Below are 24,914 nucleotides of genomic sequence, written 5' to 3'. Positions count from 1 at the left end.
TAATTTCCCTGGCACAGACTGGAAAGTGCTTAGAGCTGGGGGACCGGACGGGGAGGAATTTGTAAAATGCGTACTGGAAGGTTCTTTGGAACAGTATGTAGATAGCCCGACTAGAGAGGGGGCTATACTGGACCTAGTTCTGGGAAATGAGCCCGGTCAGGTCGTCAAAGTTTCGGTAGGGGAACATGTGGCAAATAGTGACCACAACTCTGTTAACTTTAGGATAGTAATGGACAAGGATGAGTGCTGTCCTACGGGCAGGGTGCTAAATTGGGGGAAGGCTGACTATAGCCGGATTAGGCAGGAATTGGTGGATGTTGATTGGGAGAGGATGTTCGAGGGTAAGTCCGCGTCTGGCATGTGGGAGTCTTTTAAGGAACTATTGATAAGGCTGCAGGATAGGCATGTGCCTGTAAAAAGGAAAGATAGGAAAGGTAGGATTCGAGAGCCGTGGATAACCAGGGAAATTGAGGATCTGATTAAAATGAAAAGGGAGGCGTACGTTAAGTCCAGGCAACTGAAAACAGATGGAGCTCTGGAGGAATACAGAGAGAGTAGGAAAGATCTCAAACGGGGAGTTAGAAGGGCAAAAAGAGGGCACGAGATGTTCTTGGCAGGCAGGATTAAGGAGAATCCTAAGGCATTCTATTCATACGTTAGGAACAAAAGAGTTGTCAGGGAGAAAATCGGACCTCTCAGGGACAAAGGAGGGGAATTATGCTTAGAACCCAAGGGAATAGGGGAGATCCTAAATGAATACTTTGCATCGGTATTCACGAAGGAGAGGGGCGTGTTAACCGGGAGTGTCTCGGAGGGAGGTGTTGACCCGTTAGAGAAAATCTCCATTACGAGAGAGGAAGTGTTAGGTTTTTTAGGGAACATTAAAACTGACAAAGCCCCAGGGCCTGATGGCATCTATCCTCGACTGCTCAGGGAGACGAGAGAGGAAATTGCTGGGCCTCTGACGGAAATCTTTGTCGCTTCTTTGGACACGGGTGAGGTCCCTGAGGATTGGAGGATAGCGAATGTGGTCCCGTTGTTTAAGAAGGGTAGCAGGGATAACCCAGGAAATTATAGGCCGGTGAGCTTGACGTCCGTGGTAGGGAAGTTGTTGGAGAGGATTCTTAGAGACAGGATGTATGTGCATTTAGAACGGAACAATCTCATTAGTGACAGACAGCATGGTTTTGTAAGAGGGAGGTCGTGCCTTACAAATTTGGTGGAGTTTTTTGAGGAAGTGACAAAAACGGTTGATGAAGGAAGGGCCGTGGATGTCGTCTATATGGATTTCAGTAAGGCATTTGACAAAGTCCCACATGGCAGGTTGGTTAAGAAGGTTAAGGCTCATGGGATACAAGGAGAAGTGGCTCGATGGGTGGAGAACTGGCTTGGCCATAGGAGACAGAGGGTAGTGGTTGAAGGGTCTTTTTCCAGCTGGAGGTCTGTGACCAGTGGTGTTCCGCAGGGCTCTGTACTGGGACCTCTGCTTTTTGTGATATATATAAATTATTTGGAAGAAGGTGTAACTGGTGTAGTCAGCAAGTTTGCGGATGACACAAAGATGGCTGGAATTGCGGATAGCGAAGAGCATTGTCGGGCAATACAGCAGGATATAGATAGGCTGGAAAATTGGGCGGAGAGGTGGCAGATGGAATTTAATCCGGATAAATGCGAAGTGATGCATTTTGGAAGAAATAATGTAGGGAGGAGTTATGCAATAAATGGCAGAGTCATCAGGAGTATAGAAACACAGAGGGACCTAGGTGTGCAAGTCCACAAATCCTTGAAGGTGGCAACACAGGTGGAGAAGGTGGTGAAGAAGGCATATGGTATGCTTGCCTTTATAGGACGGGGTATAGAGTATAAAAGCTGGAGTCTGATGATGCAGCTGTATAGAACGCTGGTTAGGCCGCATTTGGAGTACTGTGTCCAGTTCTGGTCGCCGCACTACCAGAAGGACGTGGAGGCATTGGAGAGAGTGCAGAGAAGGTTTACCAGGATGTTGCCTGGTATGGAGGGTCTTAGCTATGAGGAGAGATTGGGTAGACTGGGGTTGTTCTCCTTGGAAAGACGGAGAATGAGGGGAGATCTAATAGAGGTATACAAGATTATGAAGGGTATAGATAGGATGAACAGTGGGAAGCTTTTTCCCAGGTCGGAGGTGACGATCACGAGGGGTCACGGGCTCAAGCTGAGAGGGGCGAAGTATAACTCAGACATCAGAGGGACGTTTTTTACACAGAGGGTGGTGGGGGCTTGGAATGCGCTGCCAAGTAGGGTGGTGGAGGCAGGCACGCTGACATCGTTTAAGACTTACCTGGATAGTCACATGAGCAGCCTGGGAATGGAGGGATACAAACGATTGGTCTAGTTGGACCAAGGAGCGGCACAGGCTTGGAGGGCCGAAGGGCCTGTTTCCTGTGCTGTACTGTTCTTTGTTCTTTGTTCTTTGTACGCAAGTTTTCATTAGAATTGAGTTTACCATGTAACTATTCAGAAAGCACAGTCTGGCTAAAATAAAATGCCTCTGCTCATCTGATAATCATCCCAATTCTTGTTTTCAATCGGCCAAGAATAAAAGCAATACCACCTTTCCAATCCTATATTGGAAAATTCGAACCATCTGCAATGTTGTCGAAATGATCATTTTGCGCTGAAATCCCACTGTGTAATGTTAATCATAAATGCTTTGCTGCGTTTAAAACAAACAGGTTAACAGCTTTGCTAACATCACACACAAATAAGTATCATATGAGCCCATTAACATGCTGATTATTAATGTCATACAGTGTGGTTTCAATTAATGCGTGCGTAGGATTTCTTTTACTGTCTGGCAATAAACCGGAGTTAAAATTAGCAACAGATAGAAAGCCACTTGAATGGAAATATTGTTTAGACCACAAGATAATTAGGGAAAATCATAGGCACCAAATGCAAGGAATGAATCTGTGAAGCACCTAGAAATGTTTTACTACATTTGTACTAAGCATTGGATTTAATTATTCATGGTGTCTGCCAATTTTCACATGAATGATGTAACCTACTTTGCAACAATCCATATTTATCAACAATAGTCCTAATTGTAAAGGCAAAAGCCATTAAGTCAAACAATGATGTTGACACACAGAACATATTAATGACGCCTACTCAACTCATTGGGTGATTAGACCTGCCCTAATTGTACTGGCCTGATCCTGTTTTACCTGCATTATCATAAGCATATGTGGCCCATCAGCCTGCTGATGTTAAGCCTCTGAGGTATCCTATGGAAAATTAATAAAAGCCTCCAGGACCTGTTAATGTTCGTGGTACAAGGGGAAAAATAATCATAAGGTTCCATAAGATCCCTACAGTGCAGAACGAGGGCATTTGGCCCATCCAGTCTACACCGACCTTCTGAAAGAGCACTTTACAGCAAATTAAATCAAATCAACCTAGGCCCATTCCCCCACCCTATCCCCATAAGCCCGCACATTGATCATAGCCAATCCACCTAACCCAAGCATCTTTGGACACTAAGGGGCAATTTAGTATGGCCAATCCACCTAACCTACACATCTTTGGACACTAAGGGGCAATTTAGCATGGCCAATCCAACTAACCCATACATCTTCGGACACTAAGGGACAATTTAGCATGGCTAATCCACCTAACCTGCACATCTCTGGACACTAAGGGACAATTTAGCATGGCCAATCCACCTACCCTGCACATCTTTGGACACTAAGGGACAATTTAGTTTAGTCAATCCACCTAACCTGCGCATCTTTGGACAATAAGGGACAATTTAGCATGGCCAATCCACCTAACTTGCACATCTTTAGACTGTGGGGAGGAAACCAGAGGAAACCCATGCAGACATGGGGAGGATGCATAAACTCAACGCAGTCACCCAAGGTCAGAATCGATCCCGGGTCCCTGGCACTGTGAAGCAGAAGTGAGATGCCACAGTGTGGCGACTAGGGGATTTTCACAGTAACTTCATTGAAGTGTTAATGTAAGCCTACTTGTGACACTAATAAATAAACTTAAAAAAACCTTAACCATTGTGCCACCATGCCGCCCATGCTGGTCATCAGTTAGACAATACTGAGGAGAAAGATGTTTGTGTCTGTGAGAGGTCAGCCATGATGTGGAGATGCCGGCGTTGGACTGGGGTAAACACAGTAAGAAGTTTAACAACACCAGGTTAAAGTCCAACAGGTTTATTTGGTAGCAAAAGCCACAAGCCAACACAGACCCAGGATACGCTGCATCAGTTCCAAATCTGAGGTACTCTGCCCAACCAAGGAATACAATCCACTTTGTGATCACTCTCTGGGGTTAATTTTGACGCCTTCGCCTTGTGTTAATGGGTTGATATCGGCTTCAAAACAAAATGGTAGCTTTACTGCCCTATTAACATCTGTGATACAACCGCTTCGCTCTGAAAGAGACTTAATGCGAACTGTCCAAAGCTCCCACCCGATGCTGGCAATAAGCTCCTTATAATAAGGATATCAAGGTCCCATAAATAGGATACCGATTGCCATTTTTGGTTGGAGTTGATCGGAGACTTCACACTTCCATGGGCGTTGGAAGCAAAAAAGACGACTAAATGTAAGTGTTAATTTTTTTAATTCATTCATGGGACATGGGCGTCGCTGGCTGGGCCAGCATTTATTGCCCATCCCTGAGGGCAGTTGAGAGTCAACCACATTGCTGTGGTTCTGGAGTCACATGTAGGCCAGACCAGCTAAGGATGGCAGATTTCCTTCCCTAAAGGACAGTAGTGAACCAGATGGGTTTTTCCAACAATCGACAATGGTTTCATGGTTATCAGTAGATTCCTAATTCCACATATTTTTTCTTGAATTCAAATTCCACCAGCTACTGTGGCGGGATTCGAACCCGGGTTCCCAGAATATTAGCTGAGTTTCTGGATTAGTACTTCAGCGATAATACCACTAGGCCATTGCCTCCCTGTTCATTATGAAAAGAATCTGGGCCGCTGCCACTCCACCCTCCCCACAACTTACTTGACTGTAGGTGATTCCAAATCGACCTTGAGAGCTCAATCTGGCAAATTGTTTGGTGTCTCTTGGTTGGCTGTCAAATTTAAATGAGACATGGCCTCAAAATTGCCACCGGAATAAGTGGCCGATCAGTGCGTTCACCAGTTGAATGGCTCTATGTCAAACTTGATCTCTTTGTGTAAACTCTTGCTGATATTATCCTAAATTTTCCTAATAGCATCCTTCCTGTCTATCTTTTCTGTGCGAGAGACGGTATTTCCAATTGTAGGTGAGTCCAAAATGAAGGGTTAGAAATATTAGTCGCTAATAAATTCAATGAGGAATTCAGGAAAACCGTCTTTACTCGGAGAGTGTGGGAATGTGAAGCTCGCTTTTACATTGAGTAGTTGAGGTGAAATAGCATTGGTAAATGTAAGGGAATCGAGTGAAAGTACATGAAGGTGAGAGGAAACAATGTTTTGTTGATAAGGTTAGATGCAGTAACGTGGAGAGGGTTCTTGTGGAGCATAGAATAGAAACCCTACAGTGCGGAAGGAGGCCATTCGGCCCATCGAGTCTGCACCGACCACAATCCCACCCAAGCCCTACCCCCACATATTTACTTGCTAATCCCTCTAACCTACGCATCTCAGGACTCTAAGGGGCAATTTTTAACCTGGCCAATCAACCTAACCCGCACATCTTTGGACTGTGGGAGGAAACCGGAGCACCCGGAGGAAACCCACGCTGACACGAGGAGAATGTGCAAACTCCACACAGACAGTGACCCGAGCCGGGAATCGAACCCAGGACCCTGGAGCTGTGAAGCAGCAGTGCTAACCACTGTGCTACCGTGCCGCCCCTATAGTACTGGCCCCATAGTACTGGCCTTGCATCGAGTGGCTTGTTTCTATACTCTGAATTTTATGTAATTCCATATAAACTTGATCAGGTGTCTGGTTACCTCCCCCCCCCCCCCCCCCCCACCACCTTCTCTCCCCATGTTTGCCTCCTTTAATCAGGAAATCAAAAGATGTTTTTTCTAAATGCCAAATATTGTTTCATTTTACACTGTCGCCTTTATTTTTCCTAGGCCGCATTCAAGTACCATCCTCTGTGGTAAATTGGGAGCAATCGTTAAGTTTGGAAATGCTCCTCGAGTTGCTTTATTGACATGTTTAGCCTCTTTTCTCTGGCAGCTCAGCTCAGAAAGAGTAGAAATCCGCCAACAACTGTCCCATCCTCACTGGCCGCTGTCCCAAATCCTCAGGAGGCCTGTTTGATGTCCAGAGGGTCCACTGCCAGGTTTAAATGAGTCCTTCTAGGGCCTCAAATTCACAGTGGCCTCTTGGCCACTGGAATTAGCAGCTCACCCAAAAGTCAGAATTGACCGTACTGTGTCTAAAACATGGTGCACATTATTAAATCTTGGCTGATTATATCTCACTGATGGTGGGTCTTGGAGGACCAATAGGATTAGAAGTTAGAGTATCTGACATTTAGAAATAGAGCAGTATTGCTGTCTGTTCATGTTGTCTGAAGAGTATACTGCATGCTTCTTCTGAGTGTGATAATGTAATGATGGACACAGTAAGGATTCTCTTTTTATTGATGTGCTAACCCCGGGGTGGGAGTTCAGCCTGACCACTTGACCCTGTTGCTGCTTTTTCCATCAGGGTCCTTGATTAGGTTTTCAGGGGAGCACCTCATTGGGTTAGTTCTGCTGCCAAGAAGCATTGCATAGCTCGTCAGCTAACCAAAAGGGGCATCTGACCTATCTGGGCAACTGAAGTCACCATGACCTCCAGTGGAGATTGACTACCAAAAGGACTTCCGGATTCAAAGACCCATCAATGGTTTTTCTGGAAGAGCTAGAAGGCAGCAACTACTGGGGACAGAAGGCAGGGAGCTCTATAAGAGGGTAGTTCAAGCTGCATTCAGGAAGGTTTCAGGTCTCCAACCTCTGAAGAATTGCCACATGGTTCTTGAAGGTGTTCAATAACTGGGTAGCATATATCTAACATTGGCTGGGTGACTGGTGAGTGACCATCAAGTTTTATAGTGAATGTAACTATGTCTAGTAGTTTAGACAATAAGCCATTAGACCATAAGATGTAGGAACAGAGGTAGGCCATTCGGCCTATCAACTCTGCTCCCCCATTCAATGTGATCATGACTAATCTGAAATGATAATCCTGAACTCCATTTTCCTGTCTTATCCCCATAACCCTTGATTTTCTTACAGATTAAAAATCAATCTATCTCAGCCTCGAACACATTTAATGGCCCAGCCTCTACAGCCTTCTGTAGTAAAGAATTCCACAGATTCATTACCCTCTGGGAGAAGAAATTCTTCCTCACCCCTGTCTTAAATGGGTGACCCCTTACTCCGAGATCATGTCCTCTGGTCTTAGACTCTCGCACAAGGGGAAACACATTCTCAGCATCTACCCTGTCAAGCCCCCTGGGAAGCCTATATGTCTCAATAAGGTTGCCTCTCAGTCTTCTCAATTCCAATGACTACATTCCCTCCATAATCTGGATCAACGTAGTGAACCTTCTCTCGACTGCCTCCAATGCCAGTATATCTTTCCTTAGATAAAGGGACTGAAGGGATTGGAGTGGCATGGTGGCACAGTGGTTAGCACTGCTGCCTCACAGCGTCAGGGACCCAGGTTTGATTCTTGGCCGCAGGTCACTGTCTTTGTGGAGTTTGCACATTCCCTCATATCTGTGTGGGTTTCCTCCGGGTGCTCCAGTTTCCTCCCACACTCCAAAGATGTGTGGGTTAAGTGGATTGGCCATGCTAAATTGCCCATTAGTGTCAGGGAGACTAGCTAGAGTAAATGCCTGGGGTTATGGGGATAGGGTCTGGTTGGGATTGTGGTTGGTGCAGCCTCGATGGGCCGAATGGCCTCCTGCTGCACTGTAGGATTCTATGATTCTAAAACTGTTCACAGTATTCCAGGTGTGGTCTAACTGGTGCCTTGTATAGTTTTAGTAAGACTTCCCTATTTTTATACTCTATTCCCTTTGAAGTAAAGACCAACATTCCACTTGCCTTCCCTATTATCTGCTGAACTTGCACGCTAGCTTTTTGTGATTTATGCACGAGGACCCCCAAATTCCTCTGTGCTGCAGTTTTCTGCAGTCCTGCTCCATCTAAATAATATTCAGCTCCTTTATTCTTCCTACCAGAATTCATAACTTCACTTTTTCCTAGATTATATTCCGTCTGCCAAGTTTTTTGCCCACTCACTTAACGTGTCTATCTCCTTCTGTAGATTCTTTGAAGGGAATTTTCTATCCCGCTCAACACAGGAATTGTAGCGGGTGGGGAGCGGATCATGCAAAGGTCCGTTGACCTTGGACAGGATTTTCTGGTTTTGGGGCGAGCGCAGCCGGAAAATCCCACCCTTTGTGTCATCCTCACCACCTGCCTCCCCACCCATCTTTGTGCCATCCGCAAGCATGGCAATAGTATATTTACTTCCTTCATCCAAGTCATTAATATATAATGTAAATAATTGTGGCCCCAGCACTGATTCCTGTGGCACTCCACTGGTCAAAGGTTGCCATCTGAAAATGCTCCTCTTAACCCAACTCTCTGTCTTCCAATAGTTATGATGTGGAGATGTCAGCGTTGGACTGGGGTAAGCACAGTAAGAAGTCTCACAACACCAGGTTAAAGTCCAACAGGTTTATTTGGTAGCACAAGCCACAAGCTTTCGGAGCGCTGCTCCTTCATCAGATGGGTGAGAGTTGTGTTCACAAACAGAGCATATAAAAACACAAACTCAATTTACAAGATCTTGTAAATTGAATTTGTGTCTTTATATGCCCTGTTTGTCAACACAACTCCCACTCACCTGATGAAGGAGCAGCGCTCTGAAAGCTTGTGGCTTGTGCTACCAAATAAACCTGTTGGACTTTAACCTGGTGTTGTGAGACTTCTTACTGTTCTATTAGTTAGTCACTGCCAAGGCACTTTATGGGAGCATTATAGACAACATTTGACACAAAGCCAAATGAGATGATTTTAGGACAGGTTAGCCGAAGAGGTATAGGTTTTAAGGAACATCTTAAAGAAAGAGAAAGAGATAGAAGGGCAGAGAGATTTAGGGAGGTAATTCCAGAGCTTGGGCCGCACAGTTGCAATGGTGAAGTGATTAAAATCAGGGATGCAGAAGAGGCCAGATTTGGAGCAGTGTGAAAATCTCGGAGAGTTGTAGGGCTGGAGGAGGTTACAGAGAAAGGAAAGCATAAGACTGAGGGTGATAGGGCAGCATGGTGGCACAGTGGTTAGCACTGCTGCCTCACAGCGCCAGGGACCCGATTCAATTCCCAACTTGGGTCACTATCTGTGCGGAGTTTGCACCTTCCCCCCTGTCAGCGTGGGTTTCCTCTGGGTGCTCCGGTTTCCTCCCACAGTCCAAAGACATGCTGGTTAGGTGGATTGGCCGTGCTAAATTTTCCCTCAGTGTACCCGAACAGATGGCAGAGTGTGGCGACTAGGGGATTTTCACAGTAACTTCATTGCAGTGTTGATGTAAGTCTATTTGTGACTAATAAATAAAAATAAATAAAATATATTTAAAAATGAGGGTGAGAATTTTAAAATCGAGGTGTTGTTGGACCAGCTAAGAATCAATGTATGTCAGTGAGCGGAGGTCTTGGCTGTCAAAATGCAAAATTTCCATTGCTTCACCAGTTTCCTGATTCATCCGGTCTCCTGACCTATAAGCTGATCCCTCTGCGTCCATATGCAGAAAAACATAAACAAGCTCTTTATAAACAGGTTTATGATTTGGTAACATATATTGCACAGAGGAATTCTTCACAGAGAGCTCTTTCAATCTGTGTGCAAATTTAAAATAAAAATTGCTTTTAATAATCTGGGAAGGTCTATCATGTTCAGTGAAGGGCAAAATACTCTCCCACTGAATATTACAATCTTAACATTGTCTTCATTCAGGATCTTAAGCCTTTAAACCCATATTTCTGCAATTTAAAATAAAATCCTCAGTAGTCCACACTCTGGAGTGTGAGAATTAAAAAAAACTTTTATGCAAACTGTCCTCCCATGACAAGCTTTAACAGATAATAGCGAGGAACCTAAAGCTGCAATTAATCTTTTGCAACCTTAGACACTTGTGACAATTGTTCTCGTGAGTTCAACTTTTAGCATTTCTGCTCTTTGCAGCTCAAGAAATGAAAGCATAAATCCAGAACCAGAACTCCCTCGCCAAATTTACAAAGATAAATTTGTTTCGAAATCTTAATGGAATGGCATAATTTTGGAACACCTATCTTGCATAAATGGGATATTGTGCAGGGTTTTTTTTAACACCATCTTTGTGCAACTCATATTGGGGGCATGGGGGGTGCGTAAGGCTCACTTGTGACTCTATATAAATAACTTCATAAGTAATTATATCATTGTTTTGCCATGCTGTTTGCTCTGCACAGTCCCGACATTTCATAAACACAACTCACTGCACCAAAGCCTCCAGTAAGGGACAAGCATATGCCATTAATCCTCCCTATACCTTTTAAGTCACTGAGTTTGAAATCTTTCCTGTATTACTTCATGATTAAGCATGGAACAGTGTCACGTCATTACTGTGGTGATTGTCCCTTTAAGGGCAACGCAGCAGAGTAAGGGTCACCTGGCCCGGGTGACCAATCGGGACTCAGTTTGGGGAATCACCCCAGGGGAAGAATTCTCCTAGGCGGGGGTATTTTTGGATAAAGTGCAAACTTTAAGTTCCCTTTATCTAATCAATGACATTTCAAATTTAAATTCAATTTCAAGATAACTATGGGGAAATCAGAATGTTCCATCTCTTGGACAGCACGTTGATACATTGACTTAATGAGATTAAAGGTCATTGTAACGCTGTACTTTCAGAGACTTCATCAGTGAAAAAAGGGATGTATTTAACGATCTTCAAGAGTAGTGGTAAGTTTGCACTTTATCCAAAAACATCTAGGAGAATTCTTCCCCTGGGGTGATGCCCCAAACTGAGTCCTCATTGGTCACCCAGACCAGGTGATCCTTAACAAAGAACAAAGAACAATACAGCACAGGAACAGGCCCTTCGGCCCTCCAAGCCCGTGCCGCTCCCTGGTCCAAACTAGACCATTCTTTTGTATCTCTCCATTCCCACTCCGTTCATGTGGCTATCTAGATAAGTCTTAAACGTTCCCAGTGTGTCCGCCTCCACCACCTTGCCCGGCAGCGCATTCCAGGCCCCCACCACCCTCTGTGTAAAATACGTCCTCCTGATATCCGTGTTAAACCTCCCCCCCCTCACCTTGAATCTATGATCCCTCGTGAACATCACCACCGACCTGGGAAAAAGCTTCCCACCGTTCACCCTATCTATGTCTTTCATAATTTTATACACCTCTATTAGGTCACCCCTCATCCTCCGTCTTTCTAGTGAGAACAACCCCAGTTTACCCAATCTCTCCTCATAACTAAGCCCTTCCATACCAGGCAGCATCCTGGTAAACCTCCTCTGCACTCTCTCCAAAGCCTCCACGTCCTCCCGGTAGTGTGGCGACCAGAACTGGGCGCAGTATTCCAAATGCGGCCGAACCAACGTTCTATACAACTGCAACATCAGACCCCAACTTTTATACTCTATGCCCCGTCCTATAAAGGCAAGCGTGCCTTATGCCTTATTCACTACCTTCTCCACCTGTGACGTCACCTTCAAGGATCTGTGGACTTGCACACCCAGGTCCCTCTGCGTATCTACATCCTTTATGGCTCTGCCATTTATCGTATAGCTCCCCCCTACATTAGTTCTACCATAATACATCACTTCGCATTTATCTGGATTGAACTCCATCTGCCATTTCTTTGCCCAAATTTCCAGCCTATCTATATCCTTCCGTAGCCTCTGACAATGTTCCTCACTATCTGCAAGTCCAGCCATTTTCGTGTCGTCCGCAAACTTACTGATCACCCCAGTTACACCTTCTTCCAGATCGTTTATATAAATCACACTCTGCTGTGTTGCCCTTAAAGGGAGAATCACCACAGTAATGATGTGACATTGTACCATGCTTAATACGTGAAGTAATACAGGAATGATTTCACACTCAGTGACTTAAAAGGTATAGTGGAAGGGGAAATGTACTCTTATGCTAACTCGCTAAAACACTTAGATTGCACTGTAGGATTCTTCATATTTTGAGGTGGATAGCAAAATTCTTGGTTCTCTAACCATCACCTAACGATAAGAATTCAGTCTCTTTTTTTCAATCCTGTAGCATATTTGGCTGTTTGCAATATTAAGGAGGGATTGTTTTCCTGAACTGGAGGAATTTACCATGTCAGTTTAGTAAACTTCAATTTCACACAGAAAGCGAGACCTCCCCCATACTTCCTGTTCTTGGAATGTTGAAATGAGTAGATGACGTGGCTATACGAAAGCTATTTTACTTCAACTATGAGCGCAGAACGGAAGAACCCGGGTTAAAATTTACTGACCTAGGGCTAGATTTTGATTTGCTGCCCTGTCCTGAGTCTTGCACCGTTGATCAGCCAACCCTTATAGAAATTGCCCGATTTTATTGAGATCTATATTAATGAATTGGGTATACGCATAATTTTGCAAATTAGAACTCATCATATAGTGGGAAAATAGTGGGACGGCACGGTGGCCCAGTCGTTTGCACTGCTGCCTCACAGCACCAGGGACTCGGGTTCGATTCCCGGCTTGTGTCACTGTGCGGAGTCTGCACGTTCTCCCCGTGCCTGTGTGGGTTTCCTCCGGGTGCTCCGGTTTCCTCCCACAGTCCAAAACACATGCTGGTTAGGTGCATTGTCCATGCTAAATTCTCCCTCAGTGTACCTGAACAGGCGCCGGAATGTGGCGACTGGGGGATTTTCACAGTAAATTTCATTGCAGTGTTCATGTAAGCCTACTTGTGACTAATAAATAAACTTTACTTTACTTTAGATGGAGGATATAGACTGGTGAATTGGGCAGACATATGGCAAATGCAGTTTAACACGGAGAAGGACAAAGAGAACAAAGAACAGTGCAGCACAGGAACAGGCCCTTTGGCCCACCAAACCTGTGCCAACACATGATGCCTTTATAAACTAAAGATCTTTTGTCTCTATGTGGTCCATATCCCTCTATTCCCTGCCTATTTATTTACCTGTCAAGATGCCTCCTAGACATTGCTATTGTATCTGCTTCTACCACCTCCTCCGGCAGCACATTCCAGGCATTTACCACCCTCTGTGTAAAAGCAAAACTTGCCTCTCTGATCTCCTTTAAATTTTCCCCCTTTTACCTTAAACCAATGTCCCCTAGTAATTGACATTTCTGCCCTGGGAAAAAGACCTTGGGCGGGAATTTCCAGTCTTGCTTGAGTGAGGCCATAGAATCCCATCCTCCAGCTATCCATTCTATTCATGCCTCTCATAATTTTGTAAACTTCCATCAGGTTGCTCCTCAGCCTCTGACTTCACGTCTAAGCAAACCAAGTTTGTCCGATCCCTCCTCATTGCTAATGCCCTCCATACAGGCAACATCCTGGTAAACCATTTCTGTACCCTTTCCAAAGCCTCCACATCCTTCTGGTAGTGTGGTGACCAGAACTGTTTGCAGTATTCCAAGTGTGGCCTAACTAAAGCTCTATATAATTGCAACATGACTTGCCAATTTTTATACTCTATGCCCCGACCAATGAAGGTAAGCATGTCATATGCCTTCTTGACCACCTTAGCCACTTGTGTTTCCACTTTCAGGGAACTGTGGACCTGTACATCTAGATCCTCTCCATGTTAATACCATTTGCTGTATACTTCCCTCCTGCATTAGACCTTCCAAAATGCATCACCTCGCATTTCTCTGGATTAAATTCCATCTGCCATGTGAAATGTGAAGTGCTGCATTTTAGTAAGAAAGGATTGGAGGGGCAATATAAACTAAATGGTAAAATATTAAAGGGGGTGCAGAAAGAGAGAGAGTTTGGGAAGGTATACATATACAGATTTTTGAAGGTGGCAGGAAAAGTGGAGAAGACTTTTACAAGACCAAACATGATCCTTAATTTTATAAATAGTGTACAAAAAGCTAGAACAATATGTTAAACTTTTATAAATCATTGGTGTGTCGCCATTGGAGTGTTGTGTCCAATTCCAGGCATCGCACTAAAGGAAGGATGTCAGGACCTTCAAGAGGGTGCAGAGGAGAATTGCAAGGTGAGTACCACGGAGGAAAGACCTCAGTTACATGGAGAGACTGGTGAAACCTGGGTTATTCTCCTTAGAGCAGAAAAGGTTCAGGGGGATATTTAGTGGAGGTGTTCAAAATAATGAAGGGTTCTGATAGAGTAAATAAGGAGAAACTGTTTCCACTGGCAGATGGTTCAGCAACCAGGGAACACACAAGTAAGGTAATTAACAAAAGAACAAGAAGTGAGAGGAGGAGATATTTGTTTAATGCAGCAAGTTGTTCTGATCCAGAATAGATTACCCGGACAGAGATAGAATAGAAAAGATAGGAAAGAAATAGAGGATCTGGTGAACTGGTGCGATGACAATAATCTCTCCCTCAGTGTCAGTAAAATGAAGGAGATAGTCATCAACTTCAGGAAGCAGAGTGGAGGACATGCCCCTGTCTACATCAACGGGGGAGAAGTGGAAATGGTCAAGATCTTCAAGTTTCTAGGTGTCCAGATCACCAACAACCTGTCCTGGTCCCTCCATGCTGATGCTATAGTTAAGAAAGTCCACCATCAATCTACTTTCTCAGGGGGCTATAGAAATTTGGCATGTCCGCTACGACTCTCACCAACTTTTACAGATGCACCATATAAAGCATACTTTCTGGTTGTATTACAGCTTGGTCTGGCTCCAAGACAGCAAGAAACTGCAAAAGGTTATGAACGAAGCCCATGTCCATCACACAAACCAGCCTCCCACCCATTGACTCTGTCTACACTTCCCGCTGCCTCGGAAAAGCAGCCAGCATAACTAAGGACCCCACGCACCCCGGACATTCTCTCTTCCACCTTCTTCTGTTGGGAAAAAGGTACAAAAGACTGAGATCATGTACCAACTGCCTCAAGAACTGCTTCTTCCCTGCTGCCATCAGACTTTTGAATGGACCGACCTTATATTAAGTTGATCTTTCTCTACACCCTAGCTATGACTGTAACACTACATTCCACACCCTCTCCTTTCCTTCTTTCTCTATGGATGGTATGCTTTGTATAGCGCGCAAGGAACAATACTTTTCACTGTATACTAATACAGTGACAATAATAAATCAAATCAAGGAATGGTGAAGGAAGTAGATTCAGTAATAATTTTCAAAAAAGATTTGGATAAACACTTGAAGGAGCAAAATTTCAGGATTATGGGGAAAATGCGAGGGACCGGGATGAATTGGATAGCTTTAACAAAGAATCAGCACAAGCAAACTGGGCCAAATAGCCTCCTTTTGTACTGTATCAATAAAAGCTAGGCAGTTTCCACTAAGGTAGCTGTGGGGGTTTCACTTGAGATCAGAAGAAATAGGGTAACAATAATGTTAATGAATGAAGGATTAAGGTTACTCTGGCTCTAGACATCGTGTGGAGATGCCGGCGTTGGACTGGGGTAAGCATATGTGCTTACGTCTAGACATCAATCAGTCGTCCATGCACCAAAGAATTAACAACTGTGCTGTCACTTCCGTCACTCTTGTCATGGCGTATGACTTCTCAGCCTTTTGTCTAACATCAAGTCTAGTATCCATCAGTTTGAGTGGCGAGTCAGTTTCTGGGTTTAATTGGGTGAATCTCACAACTGGCATTTGCTTTACCCCCTGGAGACATGCACCTTTCTCTGCAATTGAGTAGATCTCAATGCTGTCTTCAGCCTAACATGGTTCGCAATAGTTGACTTGAACCCTGTCAACCTGGTGGGAACAATCACTCAAGCACTAAATCTAGGTATGTAGAATACCGTTAAAGAGTGACAGTGAAGAATGTGGAGGGTATAAAGGTTAACATTGGCCGTGCCTCCTTTGTACAGCATGTATGATTGGAGTGCTGTGGATTTAAACCAGAGGAAATCTTCCATTGGCAGGATTTTTTCAGGAGCGGTTTACTTCAGTTGTGAGGAGAGACTCGAGTAAGGAGGATTGCGATCCTTCGAGCAAAGGAGATTAAGGGGAGATTTGATAGAAGCATTCAGAATTATGAAAGGTATTGAAAGAACTGGGGAATCAGTTTCTACTGACAGGAGGGTTGGTAACCAGAGGATCCAGACTTAAAATAATTGGGAAAAGTAAATAGAGGGGAGAAGAGGAGATTTTGTGACACGGCGATGTGTTGTGATCTGGAAAGTGCTGCTCAAAAGAGTGATGGGAAGAAATTGAGTAGCAACTTCTAAAAGTGAAAAGGATTAACAACTGGGTTATGGAGAATGAACAGGAGCGTGGGCTGATTAGAGTTCTTGTTCCAAGTCCTGGCACAGGCAAAGATGGGTGGAATGGCCCCTCCTCTTATGCTGTAAGAATGCATGATTCTACCTCACTGGTGTTTGTGTGTATGTATGCGTGGCTGTGGGTGTTTGTTATGTATATTTGTATAATGTATTTTTGGTACGTCAATAATATTTTGCTACAGTACTTGTAAATAACAGAAGCAATACTTCGTGATCAGACTTGCCCAGATTAGGACTCCATCTGCAATTAGCAGGCCCCATGAAGCAGAAGGGACTGACAAACGGCATGCCTTTTCCTTAAATGATCTCCCCAGCTGGTTAACTGCTGAGGAAGCTGTTTGTCACTACAGGCATCCCAAACACATGTGAATCATAGAATACTACATTACAGAAGAAGGCCATTCAGCCCATCGAGTCTGCACTAACAACAATCACACCCAGGCCCTAACCCCATAACCCCACATATTTACCCTGCTTAATCCACCTGACACTAAGGGTCAATTTACCATGGCCAATCAACCTAACCCGCACATCTTTAGAGTGTGGGAGGAGACCGGAGCATCCCGAGGAAACCCACGCAGAGACAGGGAGAATGTGCAAACTTCACACAGACAGTGATCCGAGGCTGGAATTGAACCCGGGTCCCTGGTGCTGTGAGGCAGCAGTGCTAACCACTGTGCCACTGTGCCGCCACCTGTACTTGTGCTGTGCGTCAGACATGCCTTATATTTATTAGTATCACAAGTAGGCTTACATTAACATTGCAATGAAGTTACTGTGAAAATCCCCTAGTCGCCACACTGCCCTGCTCGGGTACACTGAGGGAGAATTTAGCACGGCCAATAAACCTAACCAGCACGTCTTTCGGACTGTGGGAGGAAACCGGAGCACCCGGAGGAAACCCACGCAGACACGGGGAGTACGTGCAAACACCATACAGACAGTCACCTGAGGCCGGAATCGAACCTGGATCCCTGGAGCTGTGAGGCAGTAGTGCTAACCATTGTGCCACTGTGCTGCCCACACTTGATTTCAGTTAAGGAAAAGGATGGAGACCTCAGTCAGGGCACTTAACAATAAACTCAGGAATATACCAGGCTTTGGGAAGGGTGAGGGGTCGGGGGGAAGTGAGGGATGAAGGAGTTTGAGGGAAAGCATTAAAAAAGTTACCTGTGTTGTGTTGGAAATCGCTGATACATTCTCAATTGTCAGTGGCTGGATTTGATTTGATTTCTTCAGTGACATTACACTTCTCACTGAAATAGGGAAACAGCACAAAGACAGATCAAGACAGGTGCATCAGGCATCTAAAGTCTGGGGAATCTTTCTTTCAGCCACTTAACTATCCAAGCATCTCATTCAAACTGAACGGGAAATATATTCATTACAAACCACCAAGTTAGAAAAAGAGTTGCCTCAATCTTTGGGAATGTAGGAATTCAGACCAGTAGTAATAAAATCTTATATCTGAGGAATGTATATTGTCAAAAGAAATCTATTACAGTTACTTCGGCAGTCAAGCATGCACCTGTGACAAATTACCTGAAGTAATTATCTATATTCTGACAGCCGAAGCATTATCTGAATACCTAACAAGTCTGAAGGAAGATCACCCACCTGCAGCTTTGGCGATGCTCGATGTGAACTGAGCACTGGCTGCTCCTCCAGATGTTGCCAAGCTTATTTGACACACTTCTGTCTCCGCCCCTGGCAGGATGCAATCACTTAAAAAATATCTGTCGCCATAGAAACAGTGAGACATCTGATCTCCTCCTCAGCCCCAAAGTTAGGCAGGTGGAGGAATTGCTCAGTCATTGTGTTTAGCTCCAAGGTCAGGTAGATAATGGAACTACGGCTAATCATTTCTGATAAAATAGACTCCCTACAGTGCGGAAGGTGGCCTTTCGGCCCATCGAGTCTCCGAGAGAGCATCTTAACAGGCCCATCCCTCATCCTATCACCATAACCCCATACATTTACCCATTAATCCCCTTGACCTACACATTTTGGGACACTAAGGGGCAACTTAGCATGGCCAATCCACCAAACCTGCACATCGGGGAGGCGATGGCCTAGTGCTGTTATCGCTCTATTATTAATCCAGAAACTCAATGAATGTTCTGGGGACCTGGGTTCGAATCCCACCACAGCAGCTGGTGGAATTTGAATTCAATAAACAAAATTTGGAATTAAGATTCTACTGATGACCATGAAACCGTTGTTGATTGTTGGAAAAACCCATCTGGTTCACTAATGTCCTTTAGGGGAGGAAATCTGCCATCCTAACCTGGTCTGCCTTACATGTGGCTCCAGAGCCACAGCAATGTGGTTGACTCCCAACTGCCCTCCAAGGGCAACTAGGTTTGGGCAATAAACGCTGGCCAGTCAGCAACTCCGATGTCCCACAAATGAATAAAAAATCTTTGGAGTGTGGGAGGAAACCTGAGCACCCGGAAGGAACCCACGCAGGCACGGGGAGAACGTGTAAACTCCACACAGACAGTCAGTCACCTGAGGCTGGAATCGAACCCGGGTCTCTGGCGCTGTAAGGCAGCAGCGCTAACCACTGTGCCACCGTTTCATTTATTCACAGTAGTTTATTGCAAAGTTACCAGCTTTGAAAACTGAACTTCGCCAAAATTGTTGAGCGTCTTGCACATAACCCTGATTCGTTCTGAAATAAAGGATTTTTGAGAAGTGATTTCAGGTCGAAATGGCTGAAGGTCATATATCCATTAAAAAAAGGTTCATGTATAAGCACAGAAATAGTTCATTACTTACCAATTTTAAAAATATATTGGCAAAGATTTTGGGAGAAAACATGTTCAAAGTAATTGAAAATTAATAAGAATTAACATCTTGCAATGACTTCAATCAGGCCATGAAGGTTGGCCTATTGGACTATGAATTCCCTGATTATCAGCTTAAGAGTCTCTTTTATTAAAAGAGACTACAGGATTTATATACCTTTAAAGTGTTTTAAATGTTTGTATTTAGGTTTGGTGCATAGTGGTATTTTTAGTAAGGTATTTTATGGTATTTTCAACTGTGCTACATTTTTGATCTTGGCCGAGGAGGGTTTGAGCTATTTTTGGGATAAATAGGATGGCATCAGCTGGGGAGGGCAGGTTCCTCCATGTTGCTTGTACAGCAGCTGCCAGGCCTATACCTGAGCAACATGTCAATAATCTGTCTGTGAATAATTCGCCTTCTTAGACCGGTTCAATATAAAACGAAACATGTTGTTCACAAGTAGTTGATCCCCAAAAGCATTGGGCATAGGGGACAGGATTTTTGTTGTGGGGCTGGGGTCCCAGCATTAGGAGCAAGCACAAGTCCTGAGCCCGCACTGTGTCGGAAATAGTTACCCGACACGATTTTCTAAGGAATGATCCATCAATGCCAGATTCTGCATGAGTCAGTATGGGAAATAGATTTGCAATGGGAATCATCACAGTGAAGGAGGGCAAAAGATAGGCTCACTGTGCTCCATAAAACATGGAATGGACAGGTGGGAATCGACAGAAACACCTGTCTGACAATGACAAAACATGAGGTAGACAGCCGTACAAAGACCATTTGCTTCCCTGCAATCTCACAATGGAACAAACTATCGCAGGAAATAATCACAGCCCCCACCATTTGAAGTCTTCAAGATCCACCTTCATCTTGGTTTAGCTAGCGCTCCCCATATTAATGTTGGCAAAATACGGATATTAGTCAGCGATACTGACACAACTAAAGCAGAATGGCCAGCGAGCACGCATACCTTCAAAGTATAGACAGCGGGCATGCTCCTGACCACTGGAGTGCCAATAGGAGGCCCTACAACACTGAGAGTGCGGTAGCCTACCAATATAAGGAAGGGGCAAAGAGGATGTCTCAACATGGTGATGCCCTCTCCGAACTTATAAAGTTTTGAAAAGAAAACAATGACACAGCTCCCTTGTGGAGGAAGAATTCTGGAGCCTTGGCCTCTGGCCTGCCACGAGGAGGCCACCTCCTTTCATTTTAGCACTCCTGGAGCCCGTTTGGAAAATTCCAATAAGTGCAGGAGAGTTAAGAGGGGAGAAACATTTAAACAGCTCATTAACTGTTTGACTTGGTCATCCCTTGCTTGCAGGCAGGTAGTCATTGTGCCTTTGGCCTGGCTCTCTTGAGAATGGCCTGAAGGCAGGAGGATGCCAGCAAACCAAGACAGTGCTCTCCCACAGCAATCTTTCAGCCGTCTCCGCACTGGACAGGGACCCAGGTTCGGTTCCCAGCTTGAGTCGCTGTCCGTGTGGAGTTTGCAAATTCTCCCCGTGCCTGTGTGGGTTTCCTCCAGGTGCTCCAGTTTCTTCCCAAAGTCCAAAGATGTGCGGGTTGGGTGGATTGGCCAAGCTAAATTGCCACTTAGTGTCAGGGGACTAGCTAGGGTAAATGCATGGGGTTATGGGGATAGGGCCTGGGTGGGAATGTGGTCGGTGCAGACTCGATGGGCCGAATGGCCTTTTTCTGCACTGTAGGGATTCTATGATTCTACCTCCAGTCCCTACTCCATGGCCATTTAACAATCCAGCCCATGGAGTCAATGCTGAGGAACTAGTGGTTAGAGGGCAGGCAGTAAACAGGCCAGAGCGCACAGGTATAATCAAGGCCCAGTTAACAGTAACTTGGATCAAATTTCATCTATGTTGCCTGACATTGAAAGATCTTGAAGGTGGTCAGGAGTCTGTCTCGCCTGTCTATTAAAAATTACGAATAGGGTGGTGACGGTTTGAAACGAACATTCCACCTTCAAAGTGACCACCTGCTTCAGGCAGCAAATGCCTTTTAATTTAACATGTACCGTGCACATCCCAACTGGTCCCACAGCTGGTGGAGCATGAAGAGGACCGGCCAAAGTAAATTAATAATTATTTTTTGTGGGGTTGTGTTTCCCCCGAACGCTGCAAAAGTAATAGTTGTTGGTGCTTAATGGTGGTACCTACTACAACCCTGGAAGCAGATAGGTTAGAGTTGGGTGGAGCAAAGGAGTTTCCCTCCAGCAGAGCCCCCGCAGTTGGGATATAGTCAGTGGGATTTTTATTTAAGTGAGAGTGTGTCAACAGAGTGGGAAGTTGCTTCACCTTGGTTAGGTGCATTGACCATGCTAAATTCTCCCTCAGTGTACCTGAACAGGTGCCGGAGTGTGGCGACTCGGGGATTTTCACAGTAACTTCATTGCAGTGTTAATGTAAGCCTACTTGTGACACTAATAAATAAACTTTTTGAGTGGCATTATCCACCTTGGATTCAATGTAAGCCACTGCCCTCTCAGACGGAGCCTCCGTCACCTCCAATGATGCATTGCTGTCACCGGTATTTCCTAATGCTCCTTGGAAGGAACCTTTTGCAGGCAAGGGCAAGGCCACACTGACTCTTAGAACCATGGTGACAGTTCTTGTGAAGCTTCAGATTACCCTTAATAAGGGTCATCTGAAATGCATCAGCAACTCTCTGTCTGGACAGGTGTAGTGTTCAGCGGCACTGACGGTCAGACATGTTCAGCCAGCTTCACCTTTGGCTGTACACCCTCTGCTGAGGATACCATCTTTGTTGCCTTTCTGTCCCTTGTTCCTCGCCCCTGTGCCCCTGTTGTTTGGATGTCTGCTTCTGCTCCTGCAAATGTTGCTGCTTCTCATCCCCTGACCCTATCAGTTAATCCTCTGAGTTCTATTAATCCCATGCCCTGTGACATCCTTCCTTTCTATTGGAATGTGGCATTTTCCTGAATTCTACACCCCCCCCCCCCCCCCATCGAGTCTGCACCGACCACAATCCCACCCAGGCCCTACCCCCTTATCCCTACACAATTACCCGCTAATCCCTCTAACCTACACATCTCAGGACACTAAGGGGCAATTTTAGCATGGCCGATCAACCTAACCTGCACATCTTTGGACTGTGGGAGGAAACCGGAGCACCCGGAGGAAACCCACGCAGACACGAGGAGAATGTGCAAACTCCACACAGACAGTGACCCAAGCCGGGAATCGAACCCAGGTCCCTGGAGCTGTGAAGCAGCAGTGCTAACCACTGTGCTACCGTGCCGCCCCTTCACACACCCCTGAAGCCGGCCCCAAAAATTCCCTTGTCAACGCCTTTACTTTCTCAGGAAACTAAGGAAATTCGGCATGTCCACTATAACTCTCACCAACCTTTACAGATGCACCATAGAAAGAATTATTTCTGGTTGTATCACAGCTTGGTCTGGCTCCTGCTCTGCCCAAGACTGAAAGAAACTACGAAAGGTCATGAATGTAGCCCAATCCATCATGCAAACCAGCCTCTCATCCATTGACTCTGTCTACACTTGCCGCTGCCTCGGCAAAGCCGGGAATCAAACCCAGGTCCCTGGTGCTGTGAGGGAGCAGTGCTAACCACTGTGCCACCGTGCAAGCTCCAAGGGCAGTGGGATTTGCCTCCATTTTCAGAGTCTCTCAGGTGCAGGAGATCGTTGGTTGCACCAATGTGGCTGTGAAGACACGGACTGACTAGCCAGGGAGATCCCACAACAGGAAGAGATTTTGCTCCCGAAAGGTTCAGCTGGCAAGTGCTTTCTGCAGGTGAGTGTTCATGAGCCTGGAGGCTGCCATGATGCCTTCATGCTCCGGCAATCACAAATGTCATAGCTCTTCATGGAACCATTGGAAATCTATAGATGTCATTGGATAAGGCTTATCCTCTGAGGGAATGGTTGATGACTCCAGTGCATAACACAACCACAGTGGCTGAGAGACATTACAGCCCATGCAAAGGTCATCAGTGATTGGCCCATCTTCCTTAAGGTGATGGGATTCAGGTGCCTTGACCAGTCAATTGCCACTGCCAGTACACGCTCTCGAGGGTCTCACCCAAGGCGATGGGCTGCTGCACTTTCCATAACAAGGCCCTCCAGGAAGATTTGGACCTCGAAGAGAGAGAAGCCCTTGAATGGCTCAAATCTTTGGAGAAGGAAGGCGAGATGGAGACTGAGGAAAATGGTCCCATGCTTTGCAGGGATGTCGCGTTGGTAGACTCAGGTGTTGGAGGGCTCACTGGGAAAGCATGAATGAGAGGGTCTCTCTAATCCAGACATGTTTCATCTGAACAATACTCAGTCTACAGGACATTGTTGTTATAGCAAGCATTCAGTCATAACAAAGCCTTCCAATGGGCACAAACATTGTAAAGCTCCAGAGTCTACAGCTGACGCACTCCAATACACTCCTTTGCCAACCCTTATTTTCCATTCTCCTGCCATTTGCCATGATGAAATGGAAACACACAAATCTGTCTTAGTGCAACAACAGGCCCAATGCTTTATTGTAAATCATTTTGGTGCCATGTACAACAAAAACACCAAAGTGGTCTACAAAATGACATCGCTGGTGTGGTGACCTACACTCACAACCACTCTTATGAGGTGCTCATCCTTTTGGCCAAGGACAAATTGGAAGCAGCCTGCTCGCGAGTGTAATCCCTGTGGGAGTGAAATACTCTGGCAGGGGGGAGACGTTAGCGGCCCTGAAGACCTCAGTCCCTGGCCCGCTAGTCACATCCAAATAATATTAAAACGACCTTTTAAATGGTCTGTGAATCTCCACGCCAATTTCCAGCGTGGAGTAGATGCCGCCAGAAATCGGCGCTGGGAGACTCAAGCGGGGTGCGAACGCTCACACAAACCCCGCGAATTGGCCGCTGCAGGATTCTCCAGGCCCAATATGCTAAAATATTTGCAGAGCAGGATGGGAGAATTGTGGCCCTGTTTTTCCTTAACGATTTCAAATGTGAGAATCCAATAATCATTAACACTCTGAGAGCGTGGAGAGTGGTCCATGAGTTGGAAGGAAGATTTAATTTGACTTCCACTCTCTCTCTCCCATTCAGGGTAGCCCAGATTTCCCACCAGATCTTATGGAACATGGTTTTGCTATTTGGAACATTAGGGGATTCATTAGGTTGGGTGATATGTTTAGTGGTGCCCCATTGTTATCTTTGTACAACTGTGTCCACAACATGACATCCTGAGATACTCCTTTTTCAGATATTTACAAATCAGAGACTTTATTCTTAAAAAGACATCTCTGCATCTTGATGGAAAAAACCTGATATCTTCAGAAACAAAGCATTTGATCAGCAAGTTTTATGACACATTATGTTCCAGATCCTGTGTGAATGTGCTAGGCACTGTGCAACCTTGGGATAGGGATCTCACAGTAAATAAAGATGAGGAGACCTAGGGCAGTATTTGGGAAAATGCCAGTATAATCTCAGTCTATAATACAATGAAGGAGACCCAACTTAATATATTGCACCATCTGCATATTAGCGTAAGACACAGGATGGGCCCCACTATATCGTCACTGTGCCAAAAATGCAAATTGGTAAGAGGTGACTACACACATTGTGTTAGATCCTGTGTCAAAATTAAATCCAACTGGTTGAGCATA

At 45.2% G+C, this 24,914-nt stretch overlaps 1 protein-coding gene across 1 annotated transcript in view; it reads right to left on the bottom strand.

Annotated features, from left to right (window-relative positions):
• Positions 1–20,251, bottom strand: part of LOC144495500 (uncharacterized) — a 97,077-nt gene extending 76,826 nt beyond the window's left edge. Inside the window, exons 1-2 of the mRNA XM_078215515.1 lie at positions 20,228–20,251; positions 19,071–19,175 (exon numbers count right to left, since the gene is read on the bottom strand). Coding sequence (XP_078071641.1) covers positions 19,071–19,175; positions 20,228–20,251 — 129 coding nt within the window. The remainder of the gene's footprint in view (positions 1–19,070; positions 19,176–20,227) is intronic.
• Positions 20,252–24,914: the final 4,663 nt, after the last annotated feature.

Source organism: Mustelus asterias, chromosome 7, assembly GCF_964213995.1.
Source record: "Mustelus asterias chromosome 7, sMusAst1.hap1.1, whole genome shotgun sequence".
In the NCBI taxonomy this organism is placed as follows: Eukaryota; Metazoa; Chordata; class Chondrichthyes; order Carcharhiniformes; family Triakidae; genus Mustelus; species Mustelus asterias.
This window is presented reverse-complemented; position numbering and strand designations above follow the sequence as displayed.